Source organism: Protomyctophum bolini (genome assembly GCF_963924005.1).
Source record: "Protomyctophum bolini genome assembly, chromosome: 10".
NCBI classification, from domain to species: domain Eukaryota; kingdom Metazoa; phylum Chordata; class Actinopteri; order Myctophiformes; family Myctophidae; genus Protomyctophum; species Protomyctophum bolini.
The window spans coordinates 29,746,005-29,758,369 of NC_137871.1; the positions used below are offsets into that span (position 1 = coordinate 29,746,005).

Consider the following 12,365-nt stretch of genomic DNA (forward strand, 5'->3'; position numbering starts at 1 on the left):
CCATAGGAAGAGTTTTCTTTCTGTGTGTGTTTAAGCGGTGACTGTGAGAGTTGTGTGTGTGTGTGTGTTTAAGCGGTGACTGTGAGAGTTGTGTGTTTAAGCGGTGACTGTGAGAGTTCTTTCTGTGTGTGTTTAAGCAGTGACTGTGAGAGTTGTGTGTGTGTGTGTGTTTAAGCGGTGACTGTGAGAGTTGTGTGTGTGTGTGTGTTGTGTGTGTGTTTAAGCGGTGACTGTGAGAGTTGTGTGTGTGTTGTGTGTGTGTTTCAGCGGTGACTGTGAGAGTTGCGCGGGTGAGAGGCAGAAGCAGCTGTGAGTTGGATTATACAGACTGGTAGCCAGTGCGACTCTTCCTCCGACCAATCAGGTAAGAGATAAGCACAAGGATGATTAGGAAGCTGAGTGCCACGCCCACAGCGATGGGCACCAGAAAGCTCAAATCAGAGTCCAGGAAGCATTCCTCAGCTGACAGAGAAAAGGGGACACAGAAATAGCGGGTTAGAGATTTAGTTGGCCAGAAATGCCGGTGAAAGACGGGGATCGAGTGATTTAACGACAGAGGGGAATCAGCAAAATATCACTTCAGAACCTGCACATCTGCAATGACCACAGTATCAATGGGAGAATACATTTGGTTTAACAAAGCCAAACTCGGATCAGCAATCTAGTCTTCAATCCATTGTGGGGAAAATGAGTCATGCAATATTCCCAGAGATAAAAGTAGTCACTTAAATTAATAATACTGCTGTAATAAAACAAAATTAGTGCTGTATCTGGGGTAGAATTAGGAGTGTAGACAAAACGACTATATGGAAAGTTGGAAACGTCAATACACACAGGAGACTGATCAGACAGATCTTCGCAATTATGCACAGGCAGCAAATCAAACTCATATTGATCAATGAACTGACTACCCTCAGTATCATGAACATCTGAGAATACATTAGTTATATACAAGGTCTACAAGTTATTTTCAAACCTTTTGTGCCCAATGCACACCAATGGTCAAGACAGTATCACAAGGCAAACCTGTATTGATTGCCATTTCCCCAAAGTTTGACATTTTTTGTGAAAGATTAAGAATACAAAAATTGTCCCTATAACGACATGCCCAAAATAGGGACACCAGTTTGAAATTTGTTTATATAAACATAGCACACAATCATAGGTGGTCTGACAGACCTCCAGGTCATTAAAGGGCCGTTCCACTAATCACATCTGAGGGACAGGCCTCATTTTCCCATATACCTGGTAAACAGTGCAGTTCTGAACAATAAATTAAAAATAATTAATGTTTTGTATAGCTTTATAAATTGTAATAATAATTTGTCTTCTGCACACTGTTTGGGAACCACTTAATTAGAAAGACTCATAGCCAGTGGCTAGGTTTCTCTTTCTTCCAATGAAATAGGCAACAAGAACAATTACAATAAGAACAAGAAGGACCACTCCAACTGCTATTGGAACAATGAAGCTCTCCGGATCAGCCTGGCAATCCACAGCTAGACAAGAATGAAGAGAACAGATAAGTGAATGAATGCATCACTGACTGGACAGGAGAAAAAGAAACACATACGATGGACAGTAATAAGATACCCGTTTAAAGTCAACAAAAGTAGTAAGGGGGAAGAATAGAATAGAATTAAATGCAACAAAGAAAGGGCAGAACAAACATCAATCAAATAAACATTTACTCCAGTAAAGGACCAACACACTTTTATTTTCATAATATTAAAATGGTCCATTCCGACATATTTTTCCAAATCCCATTTTATTACAGCTTAAAGAGCCTACAAAAATGCAAATCAGCATTCTTGTATAGCAACTGAACACAAGTGATTTTTAAGAGGATGGACTTGCAGCACACATTCCCTTTGCTAAATGTAAATAAGAATATTGAAAACTGATGAGGGGAAATCAAAGTATGAACTGTACAGTATTATTGAGAATGAGGAAATGTAAGGCACAAAGCCATCATAATAATAATGATCTTTGAGAGCATGAGCTGATAGATCTATCCACATTGGTGCTGCAGAACCATCTTATAAAGAATCAAGGCAAAACAATTTTATATAAAAGCTGAAACTTACATAAGTCCACAAGCAAATCTGATCACAAGCAAAAATGGAGTTCACATTCAACATATATCTATTGTCCATACACACATTGGAACATTTTAGGAAATGGATAGATTAATTTGATCGCAAGCATCTTGAAACGGAAAGATCAGTCTCGTGTCCGATGTTGAGAGTTCCTAGCCTCACTCCAGTGCAGCCTCTGCTTTAGATACCCGATAGCTTGTAGCTTAATAAGCCAAAAAACTACAGATTTGGAGCTAGGCTAGCACACCGTTCTAGAAAGAAAAGCAAAAATACACAAAGCAACTACCATATCACGATCGATCGACCGACCGACACACACACACACACACACACACACACACACACACACACACACACACAGTGGACAATAACGCTCCCGGACACTCCCATTGATACAACTTGCACAGGTTGAATTCACTTCCACTGTTCTACCTGCAAACCTTCATTACCTAGGAGGTGACTGAATGATCGCTTATCCACTGGTATGTCACTGCAGCATAGATTCAAAATATGCCAAACTTAAAGAGCGCCTTAGTGCATTTATATATGAAACTCCTCTTCCATTGTGCAGAAAGTTAACAACTCATTAGGGAAAGTTAGCGAAATGTGTGGCAAATCTGCAAAACAAATGCTTACCACTAGCTTTCTTCACAAATGTGTTCATGAAGGTGACTGCTGCTGAAAGTTGGGGTACCATTCACAACCTATATGAGGCAACTTTTCCAAATTTCATTATGCTTTATGTAGCATGTGACGTCTTAAACTAGGGGGTTTTCATGATTCAGAATCCAGTTTTGCACAAAAAAACCTTCGGATAAAAATGGCCATAGCAGTCATCACAAATGTGATGAGGTCAGAACATTTGGGCACATTTGGGCAAGTGGCTATGGCCGAATTTAGCCCAAGGAGTGGGTTTCGTGCAAAACGAATGCTTGCAATCGATTCAGAATCATGAAAACCCCCTAGTTTGACACGTCACATGTGATATAAAGCAAAATGATATAGGTTGTACCGCAGCTGTCACAAAGTTTCCCTAGGGAGTTGGGTTGGAACAAATTGAGAGGTGATAGTAGACTAGACACCTTTTATGAAACATTTGTGAAGAAAGCTAGTGTTGTTTGCAGATTTGCCACACATTTAGCGAACTTTCCATAACACCCATCCCTTTTCTAAACCTAATGCCAACATGGATTCACAAAGGTTAACAGACTGATGTCTATTTTCTGGTCCATGACTCATGAGCACTCTCTAATTAGGCTTTTCAAATGTTGGATTCATGATCCCACAAAATTAGTCTGACCTTTTAGGCAAACTCCAATTGCACATTTTGAAAACGATTGCAGCCATTTCAACTATTATGTCATCAAGACAGTGTCATTCCAAGGTTTTCACCTGCTCTACAGGGGAAATATACATGGATGTATTTCCTTCGGACTACGAATTTCCAAATTCTACACACGAAAGAAATACTAAATAAATGAAATGAAAAGGGACTGCAAAGCTGTAGTTCTTAAAGTTTTGGGTATCATTGAATATACAATCACTAATTGACCAACTTTTTGATTTGTGTGGAAATGCCATATGCCAATGTATGGCACTTTTAGAATGAAACAAAACCACAAAAGAAAGGTGGGAACAAAAATGTGTACAAATAATAAATAAGGACAAAAGGAAACAAAAAAAGGAATGTCTGTGGGAACTGGGAAGATGCAAGCCCACGATCTGTAGCACAGCCCAAAGTTTTTACTGGGCACTGAAGTGCAGCGCCTTTTGTAGAAGACACCTGGAATCTCACTTATGTAGAGAGCATATATACATTCTAGGACCATCTAACCAGGAATAGTCCAAATATCCTGAGATAATGATTACTGAGGGAGATCTTTCTGATTCATTGGAGTTTCTTTCATCCTGGCCTATGCTACTGAGTGTCAAAATTAGGGCTGGGGCAGATATTGTGCTTGCTCGTAAAAAAGAAATAAAAAATAAAACTGGGAGAGAAAACAGAAAACAATGAAAGAATTAACACACGTCAGAGGTAGACAAGCTTGGTCCTTGAGAATTGTTATCAAAATTCAGTTCCGTCTTTGTAATTTTGTTTTGGCTTCTTAGTTAACCCATTTAGAACTGGTTCTACCTATACGTTGTTTTACCTCCACATACACTTCTGTGTCTCATATAGCAACATATTTTAATTTCTTTGTAAGAATTTCAAGGTTTTCAGTAAACGTAAAAGTAATCTTAGGTCAGGTTTTAGGAGGCGTTTTTAAGAATCAGCCTCAGGTCTAAATGGGTTAATTTAGTAGAAAACGAGTTTAATTTAAAAATGAAATCTCTTTGTCTCACCTTTCTGTGATTCAACACTGCATCTTACCATGTGACCTATTGTTAAATGAACTACATGGCTAAGATCAAATAATTCTGCTAGTCAGAGCTCACCAACTTCTATATCAGTGTACTTTAGTTATAAGTTACCAATTAAACAATTGCACCCCAAGGACCAGGTTTGGAAACCCCTTACAAAGAATGGATCAAAGTGTGGATTTATAGGGTCTGATATCCAACATAAGTCTTTTTCCGACCAATCACGTAAGCAATCACAACAATGAGAATCAAGCCAGCCAGAGCAGCGCCAACAATGATTGGGATTAAGATGCTGGTGTCATCCATTGAACATTCATGGGCTGCAGATAGAGAGAGAATAGATCATCAAGGAGGGAAAATGTGTTATGTGATCAGTTAATACACTCAGAGGAATCAAAACACTGCAGCAGCACACCAGGATCACAGACGGTTATCGTTGTATTGCCATACTAGGTTTTGTGATGTTCTACTGTATAGGCAGAATCGTCTTTGTTTGCATTCATCAAACGACGACAATAGTGACTCTGAGAGCTGTTTCATCATACAATTGAAGTCGATGAGGGGAATATTTTCGGATTATTCTTTTCTAACCGAGCAAGATATTTCACCATGACAAGCAGTAACTACAAGAACCTAAACCTTTCTCAATGTGTCCTTGTGACTCAAAATTCTGTTATCCCATTTCAGTCAAATAACATTTGCTGTACTAAGAATAGAACTCCATTCATAAACTTGAATTGAAACCTGTATTTCCCTACCCATGCATGCCAGCATCTTGTTAAAACCACTAAAGCCCTACGTATATGCTCAATTGTATGACAAATATAGCATTAAGCTTTAATATATCAACCCTTGTTGGCAGCAACATGCCCACAAGAGACGACAGGGTAAATGTAGTTTAAACTCTCAGTCAGTATAGGGGTATTCTGAGCCTCTTATGGGAGGATCACATTCCACTCAGTGGATGGATAGTGACAATTCAGCAGGAAACGTGTTTTGCAAGATATACTGTATCAAAGAGTAGCCTACCTGTGCTGAAAACACCCTTGCTGACCGCAAAGGGTTGGACTCGCAGGTCAAATGTGTAAAGGGTGAGCGAGTCGGTGATGTTGAAGCTCTGCTGCTTGTTGCACATGTAGGAACTGCCGACAGCTGCCTGCCACAGACTCAGGTTGCTGTTTGCTCCAGAAAACAGTCCTGGAATGGAACGCACATGCAGTATGTCAACTCACGACTCTGAAGGAACTTGCCAGTCAGTGCTGTGCCTCATTGACAGGGTCAAGCGTGAGGTTACTACTTACCAGTGACATTCAGAGCATGTAGGTGGAATTTGTTTGTCTCCTGTTAAACAATAGAAACAAATGACACTTTAATAACATGCTTTACATCTTTTTACATCTACGCCTACATACAATTCTCTCAATACTAATTCCAGAACTTTACCTACAACACAAAGTTTAAAAATACTTCTAAAGTGTACAAAACGTCAATAGTTGGTAAAAAATAGAATTGAAAACACTGAACATGGCCTTCATCAGTGCTACAGTGTAATTGTAACTCAAGGCAGACTACATTAGCAGAAGACAAGATAAAATGTGATCTTGTGATGACATGTGTCACTTTTGTAAGAAAATTGTCAAAGACTTTGCCACAACTCAAGTAGTAGTGACACACACACACACACTGCAGTCTACTTTAGGGAAACTTGTTTGAGGTTCAGCTCAAGGGACTTACATTGGTGAAAGTGAACATGAGGGTAATGGTGTCTGAGGTCAGCACCAGGTCACTGGTGTTTTGTCCACAGATTCCACTTGCAACAGTCCCATTGGGATCCAGGTTCATCTCTAGGGGTTTCTGAGTAGGGAAGACGGAACAACAACTCAACAAGGACGATCACTGAATGCTACAGCTTCTCTAGGAAAGAGGCTTTAGTTTAAACACTACTGTATGTGTACATTATATACTTTGTTGACCAGTGTACCCCAAGGGTCTATACTTAGCCCCTCTAGTTTCCCTCCACATCAAATCGCTTCAACACGATGTGCTGTGAGCTGGTAGATCTGCCCACGTTTGCCGAATGTTTGCCTATTATGATGTGCCCAGAATATGGGACACCAGGGTTCATGTGTTAAACTTAAAACGTGTGTACCGTTTGTACACATACCTCTCCTTGCTTGAAACTGAGCCGCAAGCCAAAGTTAGCCAACAGACAGGCTGTGCTGTTCTCATCAGGCCTGATGATGTAATTCCCTGTGACAGGTGCGGGCACGGTAGGGGTTGGGGTGGTGGTGGGTACAGTAGTAGGGGTGGTGGTGGCAGGTGCTGCTGTGGTGACATTGCCCGGTGCTTCTGTGGTGGCATTGCCCGGTGCTTCTGTGGTGGCATTGCCCGGTGCTTCTGTGGTGGGAGCGACGGTGGTGGGAGCGATGGTGGTGGGAGTGTTGGTGGTGGCCGCAGAGGTGGTGGTGGCAGCGGTGGTGGTATCAGCGGTGGTGGCAGCGGTGGTGGCCGCAGCGGTGGGGGCCGCAGCAGTGGTGGGGGCCGCAGCGGTGGGGGCCGCAGCAGTGGTGGGGGCCGCAGCAGTGGTGTATGTATCGGCAGCACATGGGGTAGCTGTACAGACAATAGATCAGTGGTGTGTTACTTGTACTGCAGAGATAAATGTGGCATGGAGCATGGGATCAGGTAGGAATCTGCGCCTAGTACTTACTTCTCAAACTCTTACTCCCATCACTCACAAACGCCTGTATAAGCACATTCCACAGTGTCTGCTGGACGGCATCGCCTGGGAGCACAACTTTACTTTTGCAAGAGTAGCAGGTGTCCATGTCCGCATCAATAATGGGCTTAATTACTGTCACAGAAACCTTGTCTGGAAGATACAACAAAAACAATGTCATTATACAGACTAAACTTCTAAAGCAATAAACTATTTGTTTAACATCACAATCTCATAAAAGGTTTTCAAAGTCACCATTTGATATGGAATTAGGAAAGAAGCTCCGGTCACTGAGGTTATATTCAAAGGTGATGATATCTGCCTGGTATTGGTATTGGTATGTTTTGTCACTGTGGGAGAATGTCACAGTCCAGGTGTGTCCTGTTGGAAAATTCAGCTTCAGAGTCGAGATTGTGTCGTCACAAACACTGCCATCTGTTGTCACGCTGTCAGGAAGTTCAAAGACGACCGTTTCATTCTGAAAAGCAACAAGAGAATGAATTACCTTATTTAACAAAATTACTGCAATTCCACAGTAATAGTTACTAGCCAATAGCGTGCCAACTCTCTTAACAAACACTGCTTGTACCTGTATGAGTGAGTGACAAGTAAACGAAAACAAGTTAAGTGACTTAAATGTCTATATGGCCCGACTGCAGTCACATCAAGTCAAATCAGATTTTTCTTTCTTTCTTTCTTTCTCTCCCCCCCCCCCCCCCCCCCATCAGAATCCAATAACATTTTTATATTGTGTCAAATAAGAACAGTGTTCCAAAACTAAACAAATGATCGCAAATGACTGTTGTAACGATACAGACACACACACCCCCAACAATATCGCAGAGACAGTTTATTTATTTTTGGACAACAATAGTTATATGATTTAAAAATGAAACTTCTGCGACCCTGGACAAGGGGATGAGCAAGTGACGTCAGGACTTTGGTACAGATTTCACCGTCTGTCCGGCGTCCGCTGTAGTGCTGACATAATTAAGTGACATTATTCCTATAAAACAAACGTGTGTTGCACTATTGTTTTCTCTTTTCTGTCCTCTCGCTTGTTTTCTTTCTTTTGCTCTAGTTTCTCTTTCTCTCTCTCTCTCTCTCTCTAATGAAAATACTCACGCTCTGTAATGACAGTAGCAATCGGGTCGTGCTGCAAGTGACGTTTTGGATAGTTTGATATGCGACTTGGTTCACTTCATCTGGTCGTTGCATTCAGACTGAGGCAGATCTCCTCAGATCGGATTTAAATCAGATTTGAAACCACCTCTGAATGGCCCCATTCACATGGCCCCACAAATTCATTCGGAATGAATTCTTTCCAGTCATCAGAATGAAAATGCTCATGTAAACACCTCAATTGGAATAGAATATCCCATTCCGTATGAGTTGCGCTATTTTACCCATAAAAAAAAAGACAAATACACCAGTTTCTTTTCCCCATAATAAAATGCACTATTTACAAACCCATCGGCGAATTACAGTGCCATTGCCAATTGCAGTATATGGGTGAAACATGGAACCGTGTTGTGAACACATGCACACTTTCCCTGAAGTCCCCAAGCCTCCACCGCATCGTTGAGTTTACCTACCAGGAATTGTCTGTGTGTCGGTCTGTCGGGCAAATTCTGTGTGACGGCTGACTGACGGATGAATTAACGTGCACTTCGTCAATATAGTGGCACGTAATTATTAAATAGCTCTCTGTGGTGACTGACGAGTGCCGTCCAACAGTAGGTCGGACTCGTAAGAGCCACACGCAAACTCAATTAGTCAGTTGCGCTTTTAGCTTTATGTTTTCTTTAAAATGGGCTTCCATTCGACGGACCCGTGACAGTCTGGGCAGTGGGCACGGTCGGTAATAGCGCACAGGTTCCATTTAAACAGTTGGGTATGAATCTCTGTTCGGAATTAATTAATTCATTCTGAATACATTTTGTGCATGTAACTGAGGCCATTGTGACTCAAGTCACATTTGGAAAAAAAATCGGATTCCATGTGACCTGTCTGCAATTAGACTTATTTAAGCAAATCGGATTTCTATCTTGAAGTGACACAGATCTGATTCAGGCTAGATTTGGCTGTCAGTGTAAATCAGGCCTTACAAGTAGCACAATTTGGGAGAGTTAAACATGGGAAGAGAATAGTATGGATTATTTATGGAGTAACATTTATACAATATAAATTGAGCCGACCTCTGCAGCGTGACCTGCCCCTGGGTAATCAGACATGCTAAGACAATCACAGGACATGACTCTGAAAATCACTAACTAGAAAATGCCTTGTTGTGAAAACCTGTTTGCTTTGCAGTTACTCGTCAATTTTAGGATCCCATGATCACATTATCTTCCACGAGAGACGTCTAATATTCAAGGCACATTGTCAAAATATAAAGGAAAAACAGCACCCTCTTTTCCTTTGAACAACAGTCTGTCTCGAGACTAGTAGTGTAATAATGCTTAGCTACTTTGCCATAGATCAGAACACTGTGCAATCATTGTATTAACTAGGATGTTGGCCGTTGGGCTATACCAAGTACTGTCCATAAAATGTGCGCATATATCAGCACTAGATACTGACCTTATCTCCACCTATGTCATATGTGACTGAGAAGTTCATCATCAGCTCAGCATACAGGCATAACTTGCCATCGGGGCCATTGACAGACACCACAGTAGCATGAGACCACTGGATTTCTGCAAGAAAAGCAAGACATTAGCCTGTTTATTCAGATCAAAAGTTGGAAATCTATTTACAGATAGGGCATTTCGGTTTCGGATTAAGTTTAGTTTATTAGCAGTAGCACATTGTAATATAAAACAGAAACAATACATATTCAAAGAAAACAAGTTATCGACCGTGCAAGATAAGGAAGAAGCCAGCAGGCTTATTTGGAATCCTTTCCTTAATGGCAGAGGTCATTAAATAGCATTAAAGGCCTTAATGGTCTTTCAACTTTACAGTGCAGACGCTATGCAACACACACACACACACACACACACACACACACACACACACACACCATTATTACAAATAATAAATAGAGATGGTGCTTGCATTTTGGTGTCGCATGGTTGATCTCTACTTTGATATATTTGTTCTCCTTCTGTGCCCTTAACTTAAGACTAAATTATTTTGGGGAGTGGCAGTTTCCTTTTTAGCTGTGGATTTATTGTCTTTGAAATGTCAACATAAACATAAAAAAGCAGAATCCTTAAAAGCTTTTCCATTTTCTTTAGTGATGTCCTGGATGCTTTAATGTTATTCATGCGTTATAACACTTTATTTTATTGAACAAAGCACATGCAGACCATTTACCACATATAATAACGCTAACCAATCAATGCAGTCTCAGCTCTGCCACAATTCAGCTGCATTTAGCAGAACTGTACAAGGCCTATGTCATAGATTAGAGTGACCATAGCAGGATGTTATGGGGCAAGCACTAGCCTATTTCATGACTAACGGATTCCAGCGGAGTGAGCGGACCCTGGGTGACCTCATCATCCTTGATATATATACTGTGGTGGGTATGGCTATTGGCTTCAATGAAGACATTTATTGGAATTGGTAAGTCTAGTTTATCTGTCCATCTGTAATATTTGTGGTATTCTACAGTGCCACCAAGAGACGTTGAATATTAGGGCTTTGATATTTCAAACTTTGTTGTGCAATTCATTTAGATCTTGTGAGGTCAATATAACAGTTCAATGGTTGATTGATAATTTAAAAAAGAAACAAATTACTATCAAAACGTTTTAAAATAACGTTATATGTCATAAGACCACTTCTATGGTCAATTACCTTTCTCAACACTATAGAAGGGCAAAGGTCACTTCAGACGGGTTTAATTATTTTGTGACCAAACATTGAACCAACCACCTTGTGCTTTGTCATCAAGGCAAAGGCTACTATGAGTCATACACACCACACGGACAGGTGATCACAGGCTTTAATGAGCTCACAATAAACCAACGCAGTCTCAGTCACCACTGAAACGAGCTGGGAAACAAACACCTAAATGACGAGGTTAATAACGATATTGTGACGTGCATAGATCATATTTTTTGTAGCCATTCAACGTAATTTGTAGGTAAATTACATACATCTAAGGCTAAGCACCCATCGCTGCATCAAACAGCACCACTGTGTGTTCACTGTGTTGTTGTTTTAACAGGAAGTTGCGCTTGCCAGTTGCCAGTGTCGTTCACACAGAAAATAGCCGATCTGCAAGTTCACATGGCGTTGCACACATGGATATATGGTTGCACATACGACGCTTTGTAAGCTTGCAGATCGGCTATTTTCGGCGCGCGACGCCGCCGTACGCTCGCCAGGCTTTTTAGCTACATACATAGCGGAAAACTTAGCACAACAACAGCACAGACTACTGCCTGCACCGCAGCCGTTATATGACCGCGTTTCTGCTGCTTTTTTTTACTCTACGTGGCTCAATGGGCTCATCAAACACATGCAAACAAACTATTATGAATGACACGCCACCGACGACAGCATAAAACACCATACATTGACTGCGGCTAACATCGCATCGCAACTCCATTTCAGATCATAGACGGAGCCCGACAACGTACCGCGGGCCTGTGAACTACACAGACCGTCTGTACAGTGAAAACCACACAAGTTTCATCATCACGTCACTTCTCCATTTCCATTATTAATGGAGTCGTTAAATTAAACGTCTCGCGTCCCCTTCGCGCGACGACAAATGCCCATAAACAAGCATTTAAAGAACTGACAGAAGTGTCGCACCACACGCTTCTCTCAGCTCCCGGGTCGGCAACCTAAGTTGAAAACAAACAAGTCATTTCTGCCGGGACGAAATTACATTACATACAGTATCTCTTGCGGCGTAGTCTAAACGCGTCAACATTGACAAATATAGCAATAACGATCATTTAGAATTAAAATAAAAAACGTTTTTATCGTTACGTACCGGTGCCGAGCGACACGAACAAAACGAGAAGTGCACAGGGAAACATAGTGGATGGTTGTTGTTTTTTTTGTTTGAACTTCTGTCAACGCCGAAGACAAGCAAGGAGCTTCTCGGGGACAGTCAGTCAGCTCCTCTCTGACGGTAAACGACCCGCGTCACCAGGCTCATTAGGTCTATATGACCACCAGGCTTACCAAAAGCCTGGCCTCTATTCCAAATCAACTAGCCT

General features: G+C 41.3%; 1 protein-coding gene across 2 annotated transcripts; it reads right to left on the reverse strand.

Moving 5' to 3' along the window:
• Positions 1–1,696: 1,696 nt before the first annotated feature.
• On the reverse strand, positions 1,697–12,286 carry lamp2 (lysosomal-associated membrane protein 2). Of its 2 annotated transcripts, XM_080774476.1 has the most exons (10): positions 12,137–12,286; positions 9,763–9,878; positions 7,435–7,657; positions 7,171–7,332; positions 7,043–7,073; positions 6,625–6,934; positions 6,195–6,314; positions 5,762–5,801; positions 5,490–5,657; positions 1,697–4,780 (listed from the first exon to the last, which is right to left on the reverse strand). In XM_080774476.1, exons 1-10 carry the CDS (start codon positions 12,180–12,182, stop codon positions 4,641–4,643), a joined length of 1,356 nt encoding a protein of 451 aa, XP_080630602.1. In that variant the 5' UTR covers positions 12,183–12,286; the 3' UTR covers positions 1,697–4,640. The 2 variants fall into 2 exon arrangements, with proteins under 2 accessions (XP_080630602.1, XP_080630601.1); XM_080774475.1 differs by having other exon boundaries at positions 6,625–7,073.
• Positions 12,287–12,365: the final 79 nt, after the last annotated feature.

Coding starts and splice junctions, on each gene's coding strand:
- lamp2 (XM_080774475.1), bottom strand. CDS start 12,182: ATGTTTCCCTGTGCACTTCTCGTTTTGTTCGTGTCGCTCGGCACCG. Junction 5,802..6,194: donor TCATGTTCACTTTCACCAAT/GTAAGTCCCTTG, acceptor ATTGTTTAACAG/GAGACAAACAAATTCCACCT. Junction 5,658..5,761: donor ACATGCTCTGAATGTCACTG/GTAAGTAGTAAC, acceptor GTTCCATTCCAG/GACTGTTTTCTGGAGCAAAC.